The sequence below is a fragment of the Eptatretus burgeri genome, chromosome 10, assembly GCF_056783735.1.
Source record: "Eptatretus burgeri isolate ZD-2024b chromosome 10, Ebu_testis_v1, whole genome shotgun sequence".
Lineage (NCBI taxonomy): Eukaryota > Metazoa > Chordata > Myxini > Myxiniformes > Myxinidae > Eptatretus > Eptatretus burgeri.
The window spans coordinates 5012984-5036135 of NC_140970.1; the positions used below are offsets into that span (position 1 = coordinate 5012984).

A 23152-nucleotide genomic window follows, 5' to 3' on the forward strand; every position below is an offset into this window, starting at 1 on the left:
CTTTTTTATTTTTGAATAAGGCTCACTTGTCTGTGCCGAGATGGGTTTGAGGGTAGTGGAGTAGCAGCTGAAATGCGAATCCTATCCAGGTTCCTCCTGATGACTTCATCTTTGCTTTTTGCTGGTTTTTGTTCCTTCTGATTTCTCCAATGCAGGACTGTACCTATTTCATTTTCCATTTGATCTGATTTTGAATTAATTTTAATCCCATTCTGAAGTCAGTTCTAGATTATAAAGTGTCAGTTCTCGATATGTCTCTTATTAATTACGTAACACACCAGTACACAAGCACCACACAAAATACACCACACCAAACAAGTTCTGGCGAGGGTCTGCAATCTCTGATTTGTTTGTTTGTTTGTTTTTACTTTTGGGAGCATTCAAGGCAGCAGTCTGTTGCCTATACAACACTCAAATATAGGAATGTTTCAGAAGAACATATTGCCCAAATGGAACAAGATTGTCCATCGGGTGGCACCTCTGCGATGGTATTAATAATCACAAAGATAACATGATCACCCTGGTGTCTCCCGTCGGGAGCGGGTGCTTCTAGATAATAAATAGATAACAGTGTGGGGTTTGTATGTATAAGACACATCACTAATATTTACCCAGAATGGAGAACCAACTCCCGTGGAGATAGCGGTAAATGTTCCATGAGTTGTCAACAGCATACACAATGGGCCCATTCACACTGATTTGCTTCATCGCTCCCTTCACGGGAATCCACCTGTAGTTACACCAGCGATACACCGAGCCCCCAGTCCTAGACGACACAGCACATCACGTGATATATTTTCTGTTGCGTCACCATGCTATGAATGTACAGACTTGTTTTACCATGAACAAGACAAGTAAACCAAACTGCATCGATCTTTACCAAACAGCTGCAAACAGCATTATATACTCTAGAATCTCGATAAAAAAGGTGAGACACTGAAGTGATCAGAAAGACCTTCGATGTTTGTGAGTCTCTCTTTGAATATGCAAAGACACTGCTCATTAAGCGAGGCTAACTTCCCATGCAAACAAACCCACGAGGTTAAGGGCAAGATATTCAACAAATAATAAAAACGTTTTTTAAAAAAGTAAAAGGATATCAATGATATGCCAAAAAGTATGTAAACAAGGTCGGGATGGTCACAAGAAATGATCATGTGAAACCATCCCTGCATCTTTCCTTGAATAATGTTTCCCTGTCCATTCCCACGTGCATGCACAGGCACGGATCCATGATTTTAGGTGAGGGGGAGTACAAAAATTTACATTGCACTGGAGAATATAATTTCACCGAACAGAGCGAAGGGAATATTTTTTTGTGGGACTATTCCCACAAAAAAAAAATTGAAAGGCAATTCTAAATCTGGACAAAAATGCTCCAATTCACTTGTTAATAAGTACTCTGAGGAAAAAAACTTTTGCTGAAAACTCATCATTTATCTAATATCATAATACGTGTGTGTGTGTGTGTGTTTGTATGCAAAATCCTTCCCACCGATTGGTTGTTCAACTGCCCTGACTCCACCTTCAATTGTCACTTTGATGCGTATTCAAGATGTTTCACGAAGAATATAATTAATTTACGTCATTTATTAACACATTTATTTCCACAATTAAGCAACTCATAATGACATTAAAAATTTAGAGGCATTATCTCTTGGTGGTCAACTGGTAATGGCTGGATAAGAAAACCACTTGTAGGTGAAGATAACCCACAAAATATTTAACAGAGAAGAAAGAAAATACCTCTGAATTTTTTTTGTTGTTAATGCAGTGAACAAACTTTAGTACATCATGGGTGATGAATGTTGTGGTGAACTTTCATCGAAATTGTGAGTGTAGTTTCAGAGAAGAGAGAAAATAATATTTTGGGGGGCAACCACCCCCGTAAAACCCCTTAAACCCTGCTTTTCTGATGCTGTGTACAAACTTTAATACATCACAGGTGATGAAGGCTGTTTATCCCTGTGTCGTAAGAGGCGACCAGGGTTGCGTCAGGAAGGGCATCCGGCGTAAAACATGTGCCAAATCACTATGCGGATCATACGGATGATCCGCTGTGGCGACCCCTGACGGGAGCAGCCGAAAGAAGAAGAAGAAGAAGAAGAAGGTGATGAAGGCTGTGGTCAGGTTTAATCGAAATTGTGTGTTGTTTCTGAGAGGAAAGAAAATACATATTTTTGGGGGGCAATCACTCCTCACCACATAAACCCCCTTACACCCTGATGTTTTTTTAACGGTGTGAACAAACTTTGGTACATCCCGGGTGATGAAGGTTTTCAACAAGTTTCAACGAAATAGTGGGAGTAGTTTCGGAGAAGAAATCAAATACATATTTTGGGGGGCAACCCCGTAGACCCCATCATACCCTGAGTTTTTTTAATGTCATGAACAAATTTTAGTATACAATGGGTGATGAAGGTTGTGGTCTAGTTTCATTGGAATTGTGTGCCTGTAGTTTCTGAGAATAAAGCAAATGCCTATTTTGGGGTTGACCCCTTGCCCCTTCCCCCCAACCCCGTAGAACCTCTTAGGGCCCGATTAAAAAAAAATTTTTTTGAATGCCATGAATAATAGTTTGCTACATCCCGGGTGATGAAGGTTGTGGTGAGATTTCATCGAAATCGTGTGTGTAGTTTCATAGAGGAAGCTGCAAAAAACACAAAGACTGACTGTCTGGACACAACTTTGTGTTGTAGGTCCATTGATGTTGAGTAATCTACTGATGTGGACCTGCGACCGAGGCTGCGGATCCACCGTTTGGAGAGGTTCTGGGCTGAAAGGATCAAAACCTCGATAAAAACGGTGCCCAGCTGATAATCCAGGCAAGTTGGGAAATCAACAAATTGTTTATAAGTTAAGGTTATAACTTCAAGTGAAAGAGATTTTGTAAGTACTTACCAGTACATAATATATCTGTGTTTGTTTGTATCTATATACTGAAACGCAAAAGGAACTTGCCACCTTTTAAACCTTCAAATATCAACAATGACACTGCATGTAGTAAATGTGTGAACTTATTTGTGGACAATAGTGTCCTCACTGTCAGACAAAACGGTCACGGATGGTCACTTGAACCTTCAATGGTCACTTCATAGCACAGCTGTTGAACAGCCGTTTTGACTGTCAGTGATTAGCCAAGGGGTATGGGATGATTTTAAGGAGCTGCACGTGATGTCTTGATATTGGCTTTTATAAAGGCCAGTGCAAAATGGGCATTTCAATCAACATGCCATGATTGTTAAGGGATCAACGGCAGTGTGCTTTGGGCATACTGCAAGGCGGATTGAGCTACTGTGAGGTGGCACGTCGCCTTGGCTGTTCACACCAGATGATATCGGCCTTGGTGGACAGAGACACACTTCACAACTCTGCAGATGACAGACCTCGATCAGGGAGGCCAAGAGTCACCACTGCAAGGCAGGACAGGCAGATGGTCCTAAGTCAGATGGCTTCAGACATTGAGGACTGAGTGGGACAGAATCCAGCAGCAATCCATCCAAAGACTGGTAGGCAGTATGCGCCGACGATGCACTGCCTGTATCCAAAACAATGATGGCCACACACGCTATTGAAAGGGGACTGACATTGCACCCTGTGCTGTTCTGTACTGTAGAACAAACTTATGAGATGGTGTATCTTGGTCAAAAAGTTGACATGTCGTCAATAAAATGCCAATGTTTCAATTAACAATTGTTGGTTTGTTTTATTTTTAACTGTTACAATTTTATTACATTTCAAACAAGTGTTAAGTTTCAGTATATATATATATATATATATATATATATATATATATATATATATATATATATATATATATATATATATATATATATATATATATATATATATATATATGTATATATATATATATATATATATATATATATATATATATATATGTATATATATATATATATATATATATATATATATGTATATATATATATATATATGTATATATATGTATATATATATATATATATGTATATATATATATATGTATACATATATATATATGTATATATATATATATATGTATATATATATGTATATATATATATATATATATATATATATATATATATATATATATATATATATATATATATATATATATATATATATGTATATATATATATATATATGTATATATATGTATATATATATATATATATGTATATATATGTATATATATATATATATATATGTATATATATATATATATATGTATATATATATATATATATATATATATATATATGTATATATATATATATATATATATATATATATATATATGTATATATATATATATGTATATATATATATATATGTATATATATATATGTATATATATATATATATGTATATATATATATATATATGTATATATATATATATATATATATATATATATATATATGTATATATATATATATATATATATGTATATATATATGTATATATATATGTATATATATATATATATGTATATATATATGTATATATATATATGTATATATATATATATATATATGTATATATATATATATATATATATATATGTATATATATATATATATATATATATATATATATGTATATATATGTGTATATATATATATGTATATATATATATGTATATATATATGTATATATATATGTATATATATATATGTATATATATATATATATATATATATATATATATATGTATATATATATATATATATATATATATATATATATATATATATATATATATATATATGTGTGTACGTGTGTGTGTGGTGTTCATATATGTGTGCTTGCATGTATATGTGTGTTTGTGTGTGTTTGTGTGTATGTGTGTGTGGTGTTCATATATGTGTGCTTGCATGTATATGTGTGTGTGTGTGTACGTGTGTGTGGTGTTCATATATGTGTGCTTGTGTGTGTGTGTGTGTGTGTGTGTGTGTGTGTGTGTGTGTGTGTGTGTGTGTGTGTGTGTGTGTGTGTGTGTGCGTGTGTACGTACATATGTGTTTGTGTGTGTGTGTTATTGTGAAGTCTCGCTTCCTTCTTGGAAGTACTCTGCTGTGATTGGTCTTTGGTTTGATTTGTGGACGGACGGATGGACGACGTGCAATCCCATAAGCTCCCTGGAACTACATTCCAGGTGAACTAAAAATTACACAGAAAGGCAAAACCACCGACCGTAATAAACCATGATCCGTCCGATCACTTCCTGTTTAGATTGTGCTTTCTGTAAATAGAGTTAACGGCATGAAGAGCTAAATATTCCACTCTTTCAATGAGGTAATGAATAAATATGTAATGGCGATAATATAGAATAGGCAAAGACAAGAAGCGAACGGAGAATTCTTCTTACATTCGCTTCTTAAATATATTGTTACTGCTGTGGAAATTCGCAGAACACCATAAAGGTTCCTTAGATTAGCTATGCCAGTAAGTGAGTGTTCAGATAGCTTTCCCCACCGTTGTTTAGAGGGAATTCTTCGTGTTCACCTGGCTGCGACTCTTTGAGATAAGGTTTTTCTTTATCTATCGTTATTTTGAGCCACCATTGCAACAAACCTCCACGCCAACAACCGTCACCACCAACTACGCCACAACGCCAACCACGCTCACACCACCCCGACAACAACCACCACCATCTTCGCCACTACGCCCGCTTACGAACACCATCCTCCACGGACCACGTTACGACGGTTTCTGCGTGGAAAACCGTCGAGAACACAAGGAGGGAAACAACAAGAAAGTTCCTCGATGAATGCACGGTTTTTTCTTCCACCTGAATCCCCCGCGCTTGGTGTGAAGGAAAGGGGTGGGGCGGCTCGCTCCCGATTGGTGGATGCACGGCGTGTGGCGGTCGGGAGTGAGGAACGCCCCTTTTCAGGAAGCTTCTCGAAGGGAGATGGAGCCAGAAGTGGGGTGGGGTGAAGGGTGGAGCCTTGCGTTATAAAGTACGGATGCGCACGAGGCTCGTGGGCTCTCGTTCTTGGTCTCGTGGAGCTGGTCACCCCTTGGGGCTTCGCTCTGCCTCTCTTCTTGGTTCATGGTCTCGCCATGTGATCCATTACGCTTCTTCTTGGTTCATGCTCGAGGCTCGCCTCTTCTCTCTTCTCTTTTGGTTCCTGCGCCCGTGGCCCTGTGAGCGGCCAGTTGGTGGAGACACGGTCGGAAGGCGCAGCAGAGCCGGCTGTGTGGTGGACCTGCGCGTCCAGACGAGGGGTGCCGGAGAGGGTTCGCCGGCCGAGTGGGAGGCCCGGAACCAGGCGCGACCACGCTGACGGTCGTGGGAGAGGGACTTGACGACCACTAAACAGGGGGCAGGTAATCTGCATGGTCTCGTGGGCCTTTTCGGTCATTCACGGCCCACGACCATAAAGGTCTACGGACCCCGTCTACCCCCTTGCCTGTGAGGGGGGTTTTCTTTTGTTTTGGTATGCATGCTGTGGCGCCGTGTCCCCTAAGTTAAAACCTGTGTAAGTGACTGTGCTTGTAAATAATAATTATAGTCGGTCGTATTGCTTTTGCATTCTATTTGTTGCTTGGATATTGTATGACTGCCCTAGCTTGTGTTATGCTGTATAGTGAATAAATGTCCTTGTGTGCAATGTACCCCATTCGTCATGTCCTATTACCCTTTTGAAAAGACATCTTGCATCGTTGAATGAGTAGTGGGTTTTGAACGCCTGGTAAAGAGAATCGGATCCATCGAGGTCGGCGATAACACCGCTCGGTTATCACTGTAGTACGGAACGGAACGCTTAAGTGGTTCGTGTCCCAGGCCGACCTGCGACGCGGTGCAACCCCTCGGTAGGTTACCCGCGCGGGTACTTAGGTATATCGACATTCGGCGATTCACCCTGTTCCGCGCGGGTAGAATGCGGACTGGGCTGTGGTGAGGTTAAACCCCCATGCGGTAGTTCCAGGAGGGTCACGACTGAATTGTCCGTCCGGTGGGCGACGCGGTTGCGATTGGAGTTACGCGGCCGATCGCACGCCGGCGGGCGCAAATTCGTAACAATATCAAATTAAACAGTCTTTTGCTATGAAAAAAATAAATATTACCTTAACATTACCTTCACAACAACAACTACACACCTAAAACAGGATCTCATCTGCAAAAATAAATATTACCTTCACAACAACAACTGCACCGCCTAGAACAGGATCTTATCTGAAAAAAAAAATCCTCAACATTACCTTCACAACGACAAGTACACCGCCTAGAACAGAATCTCATCTAAAAAAATAAATATTACCTCAACATTATACCTCAACATTACCTTCACAACAACAACGACACCGCCTAGAACAGGATCTCATCTGAAAAAAAAATTTCCTCAACATTACCTTCACAACAACAACTACACCGCCTAGAACAGGATCTCATCTAAAAAATATAATACTAGACGTGAACGTAGTGTTCTTCTTACATTCGTTTCTGACTTTACCTACAACTTGTTCACAACTGTATACGCAATTTCCGTCTACTTCGGCCTGGATTCGGAATCAGCAATCAATTAACGTGAATCACGATGAAAATTTTTTTTGATGATGCGGGAGATATCTTTATTAAAATCGGTGGAGGAAATATACACCATGTCTGATATTATTTGGCTATTTCATGTCTCCGACGATGCCTTTATCTCCCGGCATGCATCATTCCCCATGACAAAAACCGGAAACAAAAAAAAAAAAACCAGAAACAAACAAAAAAAAAAAACGGAAGCAAAAGGGTCATAAGCAACGACACGGATTCACAATTGCCAGGGTATTGTGTTGTTTTTTTGTTTCCTATTCTCTCATGTGTACGCGTTAAGTAATATTCACAAGATAGGAATAAACCCAATCGTGTTTATTCACCGCACAGCGTTTAAAAACAACCAGAAGCAAAAAGTCATATCATAGCTAACCACACGGATTCCAAATAGCCAGGGGTATTGTGTTGTTGTTGTTGTTGTTGTTTCCTATTCTCTCATGTGCACGCATTAAGTATGAAGCTCACTGCGTTCGCTAATATGGAATAGGCAAAGCCTAGAAGCGAACGTAGAATTCTTCTTACATTCGCGTCTGACTTTACGTAAAACTTGTTCACAACTGTATACTTGCCAACTATACCGTGGTACATGAAAGCCCCGCACAGCTGATGATTTTGACGCAATTTCCGGTTACTTCGGCCTGGATTCAGGATGAACGATCAAATCATGTAAATCACGATGAAAAAAATATTTTTTGATGATGCGGGAGATATCTTTATTAAAATTAACTTTGGGAAAAAATAATTGAATAAATAAATAAATGAACGATCACTTCTGGTCAAGAATAAAAGAAATTAAAAGTTCCGGAAAGAGTTTCAAAATCACTCCCGGTAATGTTAAATTCAAAATAAACACTTCCTGTCATGAAAAAAATTCACCTTTGGAAGTATAAAATTAACTTTGGGAATAAAATAATTTAATAAATAAATAAACACTTCTGGTCATGATCTCCCGGCATGCATCATTCCCCATGAAAAAACCGGAAACAAAAAATAAACCGGAAGCAAAATGGTCATAGGCAATGACACGGATTCACAATTGCCAGGGTATTGTGTTGTTTTTGTTGTTTCCTATTCTCTCATGTGCACGCGTTAAGTATGAAGCTCACTGCGTTCGCTATAACAATTTGCCATTTTGCTTTGAAGAACGCAAATAAGGGGAGAGGAGGGTGTTATGTGTGGTTGAGGACTTTGGGTGGTTTGAAGACAGATTTCATTCTTTCAGCCGCCATATTGGTGCTCACTGCCATGTGAAGGCAAAAACGCGTCAGAGCTTTCATATTCACAATCGCAACATATGCACTCCCTATACTACGTGTTCTCTTCATTGTAAAACTACCAAAGTGACAGTTAAAACGATCTTGAGCCGATTGGTGTTCCGGCCTTGTGAAGATCGGCCTCGGCGATCGAGACAGTGGTCTGTTAACTTATGCACCGCCCAAATAGCTATGTGGCATTCTCTCAAGCACAGATGAAACCTGCGTCGTTTGAAATTTGTCCAAGGTCATTATTTAGTTTTGGCTCATAGATGCAGGGCAGGGGTCTTGGGGACCCAGCAAGGTTGTTGTACTACCATGTATGTTATAAAATAATTATTTTATTTGCACAAGCCTACTTGTATGCTCCTATAACTTAGTTACAAATAATTCGGTGACATAAACATGCAAAAAAAAAATAAATGAAATCATTCAGCTTCGAAGGAAAAGATTATTTCATAACACAACCCTTCGTTTCCAGTCCTCTGTGTCTTGGAGACCCAGCAAAGTTGTTGTTGTGTTATCTATTTTTTATTTAATTTTCTCTTTGCGGGAGCCTCTTTGTCTGCTCCTATTATTTATTTACAAATAATTCTGTTGCATAAATATAAAAAGATTTAATTCAGGTTCGAGGGAAAAGATTCTTAACATTACGCTTCCGTTCCAGTCCTCGGGGTTTGCCTGATTACCTCAGGAGCACAACAATAGGTCCCAGTAACTAATTCAAAACTTGGAGGGTAGGAGAGGGAAAGGAATCAAGCTGAATCATTCTTAACGTCATTCTATTCCACTGCCATGTATAAATGTGTTTCTGTATTTCCTCCTGTGATCTTTTCCTGTTCGAATCGACTTCTGGCAGACTTCTCTTTGGTGGTTTTAGCATCTTTGAGATTGGATTACTGCTTCGATCCCTTTGGCAAAGGTAAGCTTATTCTTTTTACTCTCATGATTTTCGAGTTTCACGAGCTTTGCAAGTTTATGGGTCTTTCTGTTCGTCGTATGTGTTTTTCATAACCGACACCTGGAAAGGTGTAAAGTTTTTGAGAAAGTTGTGGAGTTATTTTCCAAATAAAAGGATCAATAAATCACCTTTTGAGCAAATACTCATCCATGACCATCGACTTTGATTACAAAAGAAAAATAAAGAATATAATAAAACAAATAAAAACAAAAATGACACTCTTACATTTGCCGGGTCTCCGAGACCCCAAGACTGGAAAGGTCTAAAGTTGTTGATACCTGCATCTAAGGGTTAACAATGTGTATCAATACGAATAAGTGTGTGTGTGTGTCCTCCATAACTCCAGAACCATGAAACCTATCAGTCTGAAACTTTGCAGGCATATGAAGAGACCTTCATGGAAGTGCATGAGTATAAATTCGGTGTTTGGGTAACTTAAAACACCCCTTTTTAAGATAACTAATGGCCTTATTTAATTATTTCCTTTATCAGGCGATCCTCGGCCAATGCTCTATATGGGCTCTCAAGGCGTTTTCTGGGTTACTTCGCTGGGGTCTGAAGCCGTCATGTTTTTTAGCCTGCTCAACCTTGCTTTGACTTGGAACAGGCCGCAACGATTTCTTCATGACAGTTTTTTTTTTCACTTTCCTCACTCATATTATCAAATGCCTGTTCATCATAGCTACGAATCGCTGGGTACATTGCAATTATTATAAACGCCTGGAGATGCCAGTGTTCATGGTTTTATTTCATTTATGCCCATCTCATAACTTCGAGAATCTCTTCAACTAAGAAGAATTATAAAATTTAACCTCCAGATTTGAACTCAACAGAAGTTCCGACTAACAAAAAAAAGTGTTCATTCGTCCAATTTGGACATTGCTTGGGCATTTCTGGGTGCATAGTTTTATCAACGGCAATTGGTAATCGCTCGCCAAGCTAGGCATTCCGTTGGAGTGCTTGCTTGAGTGCTTAAGCCATTTACCGAGTGCCCTCCAGTCGATAGCGGGACAGTTTGTGTCCCAATCGGGATGTACAGTCGACAGTTACTACAAGGTAGATGTACTTACACAGCGCACATGGACGTGGTACATATGGGTATATTTGGATCTGTAGGGACTATGCGGGTGTGTGGACATGCTGTACCTGTTACGGGTGCCTTGGTGGCAAAGTTTAATTCCATATGTAATGGAGGTTTTAGCAGGTTTTCATTTGTCCTCGTAACTGTTTCTAAAGCATTTGGTTATCGGGTTTACTTTAAAAAAGGTTAGATGTTTCTCGTTGTGAGTTTCAAAGGAAAATATATTTGATAATAACACTTGATTTCCGAGCTGTTTGCCGTGTTTATGTCTTTTCTAAATTACTGAGCCAAATCCTTTTCCACCCATCCCACGCAGCTGTTTATAAAGATTAATGTTTGTGAACATCTCCCTGAAACGTCTATATAAATGTCATGTCGTTTTTCGGTGAAAGCTTTGAGAAAGCACTGAAACACACGCAACTGTGCAAATCGCAATCAAATGTGCGCCATCGTGCAGATCACACCCAAACACTTCCGGTAACTTCCGGTTCTGGGTTTGGAGCTACGGCAGGTTCTCTCAGGGGTCTCTGCCGACTTTCTCAAAGTTAAGTTTGTGGTCGTTATTTGTCCCGTTTTAACTTTATTTTCTCACCTATATGTTTACTTTTACTGAGTGTTCCTAGTTCGGTTTTGTTTCAGAAATCGTGCTATTTTGTGAGTTTTCATTGACCTGTCTTACCGGGTTCCTTGAGGCCTACCCGTCCTTCCCCTCTAGGTGTACAATAGTTTTTACTTGTATTCTCTCCCTATTACCTTCAATTCCTATTTTCCCCACTTTCCCAACACCCCCCCCCCATCTATTCACTCCCAACTAAACACTATGTTTCTTCTCTTAAATTTAAAAACAAATAAAAAAAAAACAACCTTTCTCCCTCCATACCCATGAGTCCCAATTCTTCTTCTTCTTCCTCTTCTTCTTCTTATTCTTCTTCTTCTACTTCTTCTTCTTCTTCTTCTTCTTCTTCTTCTTCTTCTTCTTCTTCTTCTTCTTCTTCTTCTTCTTCTTCTTCTTCTTCTTCTTCTTCTTTTTCTTCTTCTTCTTCTTCTTCTTCTTCTTCTCTTCCTCCTCTATTTCTTTTTCTTCTTCTTCCTCTTCTTTCTGCCGGCACACCATCTTTCTTCGACTTGAGCTGACCCACTCTCACCATTACCTTCACGATTCCTTCGTACAACTTACCAATCCCGAATCTTACCTAATCTTAAATAATCCATCAAAAATTAATAATTTCCCTTGTATCCTTCCTAACGATAAACCTGTAACCACGTGTCTCTCTATCCTCTTGCTGATACTTTTCAACGATCCATCAGCTTCACTCAGCGTTTACCGTTCCATATTCACCATACACCCCCACGATTTTACTTCAACCTTTCCTTTTCTGAATCTTATGCAATCCTTATTAAAAAATAAATAAATAAAACAAGTAAATTCACTTTTGACTGTACACCTCCCATAACCACGTGCTTCTCCCATAACCACGTGATCTGTTTCCACCCTCTGCGTTTACCGATCCAAATTCACCATTCACCTCATTATTTTTTTCTTCAACCTTTCCTTTACCGAATGACTAATCTCATGAAACCTCTCTCTCTCTCAAAAAAAAAAAAACAAGAAAATTATAATAGTAATAAAAACTATCTCTTATCATGCTTCATCTTCCGCTTTCGCACACGTGGTTCTCATTACTGCATCATAATTCACTACTCTTTTTCTACTTCAACAGACTGCTCTCAATTCGACCTTTCCTTCCTTGTCTAAAAAGTCCAACTGTTACAACGTTTCTTCTCACCATTCTCTTAATTCGCCTTCATTGCATCCCTCAAGAAATTTCTTTAATCGCATTTCTGAACTAAAAATTAAATAAACCCCAATTTGCTATGCTTGTTCGCTTTCCATGAACCATTCTTTTTTTTCAACTTCAGCGCCAATTCACCCCTCTCACCCCTCCCTCTCAAAGCAACCATCACACTTTTCTCCCTCCAAGCTTCCCTCTCTCCTTTCTCAAAAACTCTCCCCTCACCTTTTATTATCAGGTCAGGCCAGATCAGACCTGTGACTTGCTGCAGGTATCATATCATGTAAACATGTACTAACCTGTTCCATGGTCTGGTTGTCGGTGACGAAACCGTCTCCCCTTCCAGGTTTCCTGAGGAGGGTGTTCGAATATGGACACCCAGCAGGAGTAAAAACAAAACCTGTCAAAGGGCGGTGGAGCTCCTTTTGAGCCAACGGCCATCCATATCTAGTACCCAACTGTCTGTGGACATCCTCCTGTGTTGGGTGACTTCTTATGAGGAGGTTGGTGGCAGGATTTGCACTCCCGCCACCGTAAAACGCTTGATTGTGCAAACCATTCGAGAAGCATAAAAAAATATGAAAACCCACTCCGTGGGAGTACCTCCTGTACAGCTTCCCTTCGCAGGGCAGCTCAGCGGATGACGGGATTGGGGCAAAGCCTTCGGGACCCCCAATCTTTGATGATAGGAGGGAAACCACGGGGTAACATTCCCGGGTCAGATTGCGGGAGAGTGTGTCGGGGTGGTGCTGAGGTGTCGTCCACCAGACGATCCTTGGGTTAACCTGAGGCCGTCTCTTCGGGTGTGTGCCTGGAATGTCCCATCCCTAAGAGAGTATGATCACCCCTCTCTGTTGTCTGATCTCAAGTGTTTGGACATCAGTATTGCAGCACTCTCTAAGGTTCGGAGACCGGATTGCGGTGAGATCATGGCGGGTGGTTACACCTACAATTGGTCTGGTCACTCTGATAGTTACCATGCCCAAGGAGTTGCTGTAGCTGTGTCCAATAAGCTGACTCCAATGATAATTGAGGTAACACCGGTCAACGACTGTATTATGAGACTAAGGATTCGTCACTCCTTGGGTGTGGTTTCCCTGGTCTCTGTATATGCTCCGACTGAGGCGAGTGATCTCACCGTGAAGGACGCATTCTATGCCACACTCGAGTTTGTGGTTGATCAGTATCCCAGGTGAGATACACTTCTAGTCTTGGGTGATTTCATTGCATCGACTGGAACCGATAGGGATGGTTATGAGATGTGTGTTCGTCCCCAAGGTTCTGGAACTGTGAACCAGAATCGCACTATGTTCCTTGACTTTGCAAGAAGTCATGGACTAAGGGTGGCTGGTTCATGGTTTCAGCACCCAGAAGCTCATTGCTGGACATGGTATTCCAACACTGGCGGTGTGGCAAAGGAGATTGACCATGTGCTCCTTGATGGATGCTGGAGGATGTTCCAGAACTGCATGATCTACCGGAGTATTCATTTCTCAAAACTGACCACCGGCTTGTTGTAGCAACTCTTAAGTTGCTCCTTAAATCCAGGAGAATGGCACCATCCCAGCCAAGGTTAGATGTTGGCAAGCTCAAGGATGAGAGGGCAGTTGAGGAGTTTGCGAGCAGGCTGAGTGGACATTTGGGGGGTTTGGGTGCTTTGGGAGATACCGAAGAGCTGTGGAGTGCCTTCAAGACCACCGTCCTTGATGTTGCCAGTGGATGTCTTGGAACTTATCATAGAGCAAAGAAGAATTTTGTCTCTCAATGGGCACTGGAATCCATTGACCAGAGTCGCAGGGCCAGGCTGAATGGTAGAGTTCAGCTGTTCAGGAAGCTGAGGCGTAAAACTGTATGTACGCTCAGGGTGGACAAGGAGGCCGATGTGCAAGGAATCTGTGAGGGGGTAGAGAATCACCTGTGGTCAGGTGATTCTCGTCCTGCTTTCAGGGGTATATGCACATTGCGTTCGTCCAAGCCCACCCCTCGGTGTACTGCAGTTAGAGCAGAGGGTGGTGGGGTCTTGACAGGAGTCTGAAGTGAAGGCCCGCTGGGCCAATTACTTTGAGTGATTGTACCAGGCTGATCCACCAGCTGCTGACTTGGACGTCAGGGGTGTTACAATCACTGTTGCTGACCCTCCAATCAACTGTGATCCACCTTTGTTTGTGGAAACACTGGCTGCGGTGAACCGGTTGAAATGGGGTAAAGTTTCAGATATCTGTGTCATCCATGCTGAACTTCTCAAGGCTGGTGGAAATGCTGCACTCGTGTCGTTGCATGCAGTTCTGTGCTCTGCCTGGAACACTGGCATCATCCCAACTGACTGGACGAGAGGCGTTGTTGTCCCTCTCTGGAAAGGGAAGGGTGATCGCCAAGACTGAAACAACTACCAAAGGGTGACGCTGCTCTCAGTGCCGGGTAAGGTCTTTGTTCGGATAATTATTGATGGGGTTCGCCACCATCTGCTTGAGCACCCGAGTTCAGAGCAGTCAGGCTTTACACCAAAGAGGTCAACGATTCACCGTATCCTTGCTCTTCATGTCCTCACCGAACGCAGATGAGAGTTTCGGCAGGGGCTGCTTGCAGCCTATGTTGATCTCTGTAAAGCATTTGATTCAGTGAATCTGGATGCCCTCTGGAGGATTCTTGGTCTTTGTGGGGTGCCATCCAAACTGATAGATCTGATGTCTGAACTCTACTCTGGTACTGAGAGTGCTGTGAGATGTGGTGGTACCATCTCTGACTTACTTCCAGTTGTTACTGAAGTTCCTCAGGGGTGTGTACTGGCCTCCACACTTTTCAGCACTTGTATGGACTGGATTCTGGGGAGGATGTCGGAGAGATCAAGCTGCAGTGCATAATTTGGGAATGTCAAGATCTCTGACCTTGATTTCACAGATGATGCAGTCATCTTTGCGGAGCTCTACATATCCTATTGGGGTCCCTCGAGGTGCTGGATGAGGAGTCGGAGCCATTGGGATTATGGCTTTCGTGAGTCACAACTAAGATCCAGGCTTTCGGTGACATCTTGGATGCTGCTGTCCTGTCTGTGCCTGTTTGTGGTGAGGATGTTGAGGTCGTGGAGAGATTCACTTCCCTTGGCAGTGATATTCATGTCTCTGCTGGCTGTGAACCAGACGTCAACAGACATCTGGGTCATACCTGGGGAGTCATGGATTCACTGGATCATGGGGTGGGGCCCTGCCGATACCTGTGCGGGAGGACGAAACTCCGAGTCTTCAGGTCCTTGGTGCTTCCAGTCTTGCTCTATGGATGTGAGACTTGGGCTCTGACCAGGGATCTGAGACGGAGACTTAATTCCTTTGGTACCAAGTCCCTTCGGAGAGTCCTCGGCTATCGCTGGTCAGACTTTGTGTCCAACGAGTGGTTGCTGAGAGAGACTCAAATGAGATTTGTTACCTGAAAAGTCCATGAGCATCAGCTGCGGCTGTATGGACATGTGGCTCGTTTTCCTTATGCTGATCCTGCTCACCAGATTCTCTCAGTGAGGGAGTCTCATGAGTGGAGGAGGTCAATGGGCAGACCGCATGCCTCATGGTTGCAGCAGGATGAGCAGCATCTCAAGGAGATGGGGATGGCCAGACGGAGGTCCCTGGAGTACCGGTGGAAAGTGGACACAGTGACACGCTGCTCTGGCGCATGCTCCCATACGTGTCCAGACCTGACCTTTCTCACTCAACTCTCCCCACTCACCCTTTTCCCACCATTCACCTCCCCCACTCACCCTTCTCAAAGTTGCCCACCCTCACATCCACAATGCTTCCTCCTTTCCCTGTCCTCTCACCTCCATCTCATCACTCTACCTCCTCAAATCCTCAACTGCTTTCTGTTCCCTCTCTTTTCACTCTTCACTCTACCTCAACCCAGCACCACAGAGCCTTTTCTCCTCCTCATCTGACCCCCTCCCCTACCTCTTCTGCAATGCCCCACACTCTTTCAAAATCTCTTCTTACCTTCCCCCCCATCCTCCCTTGTCATACCCTCCCCCTCGCCTCCCATCCTCTGCACCCAACGCATCCTCCCCTCCCACATCATTAACAGTGTGGACCTCAAATTTCTGGGGTCTTTGCTCAAACCTTACACATATTTCTATACAGGTTGCCACTGACAAACCACACATAATCTGCCTCACAGAAACTTTCCTCCCTCAAAACGTCTCTGACTCCCTAGTATCTCTCCCTGGTTACTCCCTCCTCCGGTATGAATGAGCTGAGCCTCCTCCTGGTGGAGGAGTTGCTCTCTTCATCAAAGACTCTATTCCTCACTCTCCATGCACTGCCTTCACTCCCCCACACCCCCAGGAATACCTCTGGCTACAGCTTTCCCTCCACTCCCACCTCATGTTTATATGTGTACTGTACCATCCACCAAACAGTGATGACTCCATTTACACCTCACTATCCGAAAACATGGACCAACTTCTATCTTCTCATCCAAACTCTATCATCCTTATATGTGGTGACCTCAATTGTCATCATGCCAGTTGGCTGGGTGTGGGTACCTCTCTCACCTGCCATGGCACTTCATCAAAAAACTTCTGCGACTCATTGGGACTGACTCAAATGGTCAACTTCCCGACCCGGATCTCAAACAAAGGTGCTCTGTCTCTTCTGGATCTGATTTAGACAAATTTCCCTGAAAATATCTGCTGTTCTTCTCCCGCTCCAATCGGTACTTCTGACAATGTGCTTGTCAAAGTGGACATCTCTCTGGCTATTATCAGAGAACCACCTCAGTGCCGTCGAGTGTGGCATTTCACTCAGGTCAATTTGCAGGGTCTCCAAGCAGCCATCAAATTTCTAGAAATATCTCCCATCGCTACTTTCTCCAACATCAACTCGTCCTGGGAATTCTTCCAAAGAAAGTTGCTTTCTCTCATGCACAGATTTATCCCCTCTCATCTTCAGTTTTCCGACCCTTCCTCCCGCCCTTGTTTCACTGAAGCTTGTGGCGAGGCAGTTGTCCTGAAACAACTTGCCTCTGCCTCATGTAAAGCAATCCCAACTGAGAGTAATCTCAGTTCCTTCAATAAAGCTTGGAACAAGTGTGTATCTACCCGCATGAGAGCCAGAAAACAACATCTTTCTCATCTCAAGTCTGAACTCTCAAACCTCTCTTCCTTCTCCAAATTCTGGTGGCATCTAATTAAATCAGTTTCTGGTGTATGTTCCCCCTCCATTCCCCCTCCTTACCTCAAATGGCCGCACTGCTGACACTGCACGTGAAAAGGCTGACTGCCTGAACATGTGTGTCCGAAACATCATGTGTCCGAAACCCATTGTTTTCTGTACCTACCTTACGCAGTCACACCCAACTGTCCCTGGACTCTGTGTCCTTTTCTTCTGACAAATTGGAGAGTTGCTGTCAAACCTCGCCTCAGATTTTGCAACCGGTCCACACGGCATCAACCCACGTGTCCTAAAAACCTGCTCCTCTGCTCTTGCTTACCCTCTCTCTGTTCTATTCACACTCTCATTTGCTCAAGGTAATCTGCCGTCTCCTTGAAAATCAGCAAACATTACCATCCTGCATAAAAAGGTGCAAAAACAGATCCCTACAAGGACAGACCAATCAGCCTTCTCCCAATCATCAGCAAGGTTATGGAATCCATCATCGCTTCAGATATTAAATCCTTCCTTTTCTCCAATGCCTTGATTTCCGATCATCAATTTGGTTTCGGACCAGGTCACTCTACCCTGGATGTGCTGCTTCTGCTCTCCCAACAATGGATGGAGGTACTCAATGCCAGACATTAAATCAGAGTCATATCCCTGGACATATTACGTGCTTTTGACATGGTCTGACAACCAGCCCTGCTCACCAAACTTTCTTCCTCTGGTATCCAAGGCCATCTCCACTCATGGCTCGCAGACGTCCTCTCCTGTCGCAACCAACACGTGGCCCTAAATGGAGTTCTCTCATCCTCTCTTCCTGTCCAGGTTGGAGTTCCTCAAGGTAGCGTTCTGGGCCCTGTTCTTGTACTGGTTTTCATCAATGATCTCTCTGAATCTCTGGAAAATCCTCTTTATCTCTTTGCTGATGACTCCACCCTCTGCCATACCATCTGCCATCCCTCAGACCAGAAAGCAGCAGCTTCTTCACTCTCTGCAGTTCTGGGTAAAATCACAAACTGGGCCAACACATGGAACATGTCTTTGAATCCTGATAAATCTCATACTCTCACTATGTCTTTCGAAAAGTACCATTTTGAACCCCCCCCCCCCATCTACCTTCTCAACCATGCTCTGGAAGAAGCCCCTTCATTCAAGCTTCTGGGTCTCACTATCTGCCTTGATCTTTCCTGGGAAAGCCACATTTCCAACCTGGCCTCCAAAGCCAGTCGCGGACTGGGAATTCTCCGTCGGGTAAATTCTTCCTCAGCCCACCTGAGCTCCTGACCACAGACAAAGCTTTCTTCCACAGCCTGATGGAGTACTGCGCTCCCTTCTGGGCTGGTGCTCCTGCCTCTCACCTTTCTTGGCTTCATGCTGTGGAAACCAATGCATTTATAATCATTGGTATCTCCCGCGGTGAGGCTGAGTCTTTGGGCCTCTCACTCTCTCACCGCAGGCAGGTCTTCTACCGTCTCCTCTTTGGTCTCGCCCCCTCCCCCCCTGCTCTGTCTGCGACATGTCCTCCCCCATATTTCCGCAGGGCGCTCATGGTCCGCCATCAACCCCCTTCTGGTAAACTACCAAAATCACGAATCGCTGCTCACCTTCCCTCTTTTATTCCTCTTTTTTTCCCACCTTTGGAATAAACTCCCATTCTTCCCTCCAGGCCTTCAAAACATCTTATCATCACCCCTCCAAAACCCTCGATCTTTTCTACCCTCGTTAATGAACCCCAAACCCACCTCCTTCAAATTCCCTGCTTTCCTTACTAAAAGTCCCTGTGGTGTCCATCTTGTATACCCCGTGTTTCCCGCCCCATCCCTCTCCCTTCCACAGATCTCCTAATGTCTCTGTTCCCCACTGTTTTGTCCTTCCCTCTCCTGCCCCGCTTGTCTCATACCCCCCCCCCCCCTTGCTGTGCATTGTGTGTTAGCTCTTATACGAGCTTCGACAATGTATACAAATAAAAAAAAAATAAAAAAAAGCTCCTCAAGGTTTTTGGTTTGTATACAGTATGTACTGCAGTCGGTAATCACACTGACTCTAACCTGCCGATTCCCGAAATAATGCACATATCGGCCAACCGTGTGTGTGTGTGTGTGTGTGTGTGTGTGTGTGTGTGTGTGTGTGTGTGTGTGTGTGTGTGTGTGTGTGTGTGTGTGTGTGTGTGTGTGTGTCTTTTCACAAAGCATAGCCTATTCTCTATGCTAAATCCCCCTACCCCCAACCCTCTCTCTCGCTCTCTCTCTCTCTCTTTGTCCCATCCTTGCTCCGCCCCCTCCCAATATTATTCAGTGCAGCTCCCTCTTCGCACAATTCTCTCCTCTCCCCTCCTCCCTCTCTCTGTCTCTCGACATATCTGGATGGTGGTTGATCTGGCGGGGTTTGTCTCCAGACACATCTGGATTATATTTATCTCCGGACGTGTCTGCATCATAGTTTGTCTCCGGACGCGTCCGGGCGGTGTTTTTCTCCAGACGGTTGTTTATCTCCAGATGTGTCCGAATGGGAGTTTCTCTCCAGACGTATCTGAGCAGTGTTTGTCTCTGAACATATCAGGGTGGTGTTTATGTCTGGACTGAAGTTTGTCTCTGGATGTGTCCAGATGGTGTTGTCTCCAGACAGCTTAGCTCCAGACACTTTCGGGCGGGATTTATTTCTCGACTGTGTTTAACTCCGGGCATATCTGGGAGGTGTTTGTCTCTGGGTAGTATTTATAGTATGACCAGTAGAAATGGATTTCAGACAATATTTTGTTTCCATGGATACTGTTATTCCATACAGAATCATTTTGATGAAAAGGTATGAATCGTAATTAATGCTCCACCGCACTTCTGCCTTCCCTTCCTCTCACCTCTCGCTGCCTTCTCTTTCCCCCCTCCTTCTCACTCTCCCTCCCTCCTTGCTCCCCCATCCCTCCTCTCTCCCTCCTCTCCCCCTACTCTCTTCCTCCTCTCTTCCTCCTCTCTTATTCCTCTCTTACTCCTCTCTCCCTCCTCTCTCCTCTCTTTTTGCCTCTACCTCCTCTCTCTCTTCCCCCCACCTCTTTGTTGTCCTCCCTCTCAGTATTACCATCAGCTAAGTGTCGAGTGGTATTTGTTAGTGTATGTATATTGTTGCGGACCCCGGTTCGCGGGGGTACTATGAGGTTAGGGGTATCCCCGGCTCTCCCTGGACTCACCTGGGATTGAAGCCGTCGCACACAAATAAGTCCGTGTCGTGGTGGGTCATTATTCGACCGCGAACACAATCAATTTAACCACATGATAACCACGTGACCCAGTGTCCTCCATCTGACTCCCATTTGACTGTGTTACACGGTTTCTCCTTGTCGGTGAATCGCGCCCTCGGCAGTTGTGCTGCTTTTATCTTTATTGGATCTTGATTAAGGCAGTTGAGCTTAAGGCTAACACAATGCCGGACTAACACAAGTCGAGGATAAATGAGTAAAATTGAATAAAGATAAATATAACAACTATTGGATAAAAACAATTATGGTGAATAATATGAGTTCTTCAATTTCCTTCAGTGGAAGGGCTTTCATTATATCTGACAAAACATCAATTAAGGTAGCTCTAACAAAAGTTTCTCATCTCCTTCTGGCAATATATTCAAAACAAGAAAAAGCAATGAAACAAGAAAAAGTATCAAAAAAGAAAAACCTTTGGGATGAAGCTTTAGAAAGGAAGGATAAGACCATCTGTAATATGCAAGGAGAAATTTGTATTTTTTTCAACAACCCTGAAGATGTAAATCTTTATGAAATAAAGGATGTTAATATATCAGGTGAAATGACATTTCGTTCAATAGTAGTTAAGGATCATTTTAAAATTACCTTTCATATACAAATTCTAGTAGTTGAATCTGTTAATGAAAAAAAGTATATAGATATAGATGGTAATGTTTTTTTTCTACTAATTACATACGAGTCATTATTCAACTGAAGATTTTGAAGATTATGAGAGTGATGATAGTATCTCTGTTGGAACAGAAGACAGTTATGATACTGAGAGTTTGTGTTCAAACGATAGTTATGAAAGTAGTTTTCTAGATGATTGTGAAAGTACCGAAGATGATACCGAAGATGATACCGAAGATGAATTTTAGTTTAAGCAAAGTTTTACTTTATAAATATGAATAGTATATTAGATCTTGAGCCATTGAATTCCCTGATTCTCCATATGATAAATTTGAGAATTGTCCTGCATGTGATAGAGTGAGATTAAACACAGAGTCAAAAGCCTATAAATAATGTATGTTCTGTGATTATCTTCTAATTCATGATAATAAAAAATATAAAAAGGAATATAATTCTTTTAGATTTACACCAAAAATGAATTACTTTTCAAGATTGATTAGAGAAATGAATGTAAAGTATGAGGGTGATAACACTCCTTTCCTCACAAAGGAAGAAACTGAACATATTAGAGAAATGTTCAAAGGATTGTTGTTATATATTATTCACGATTGCCATTTTCAGGGAAATGTCAACACAATATATTGTATAAATAAAATAATGGATTATCTTGAAATTAAACCCGAACTTAGGATAAAATATAGTTTCGAAAAAAGCCAATAATAAATTAAATAACCTGTTTTCCAAATATATAAATGAATGATTTTTTTTACCCATTTGGGAAAATAAGATAAAATTTAACAACCATAAAAATCTTCCAAATTCATTAAGATGTCTCATAGTTGGTTCAAGCGGATGTGGAAAAACCTGCTTTCTTTTAAAGATGCTCCTTACTCCCAACTTTTAAGATTATAATAATTTAATAATTTTCACAAAGTCAAGTTTTCAACCTGAGTATCAACTATTCTCACAAGGTTTTAATGCTGGTCTTCAAAAAGAAGATATAATCAGTTTATTTAAACTTCAAAACAGACTAAATGACAACAACATTGAAGATATAATGCAACTATTTTGTGATGCACAAAGGTATAAAAAGAAATCAAAACCAATAACTTGTATTCTTCGTGATAATACCGATGATATACCTTCTCCCCAAGATTTGGATAAATCAAAAAAGAACCTCGTTATCTTTGATGATTGTGTTAATGAGAAAAACCAAACGGTAATGGATAGCTTCGACACAAGAGGGAGACATTCTTCATGTAATTGTATTTATCTTCGTCAATAATACTTTAAATTGCCTTGTCGCTCAAAAAGAAACAATGCTAATACTTTTATTTATTAAAGTTAAATTCAATAGATATAAACAATTTTTGGAGAGACAATTGTTCTACATTATGTAGTAAAAAGGAATTTGGGGATTATATGAAGCACACGACTGAAAAATATAAATATATTGTTGTGAAACAAGATGAGATATTAAGGGATATATTTTTTATTTTATAAACAATTACATGTA

General features: G+C 41.8%; 1 protein-coding gene and 1 pseudogene across 1 annotated transcript in view; one reads left to right on the forward strand and one right to left on the reverse strand.

Annotated features, from left to right (window-relative positions):
* The window catches only part of LOC147017868 (uncharacterized), a 122018-nt pseudogene that overhangs the window by 30594 nt on the left and 68272 nt on the right, over nucleotides 1–23152 (forward strand).
* The window catches only part of LOC147017869 (fish-egg lectin-like), an 89004-nt gene that overhangs the window by 19432 nt on the left and 46420 nt on the right, over nucleotides 1–23152 (reverse strand). Inside the window, exon 3 of the mRNA XM_085896937.1 lies at nucleotides 612–766. Within this exon, the coding sequence (XP_085753063.1) occupies nucleotides 612–766 (155 nt within the window). The remainder of the gene's footprint in view (nucleotides 1–611; nucleotides 767–23152) is intronic.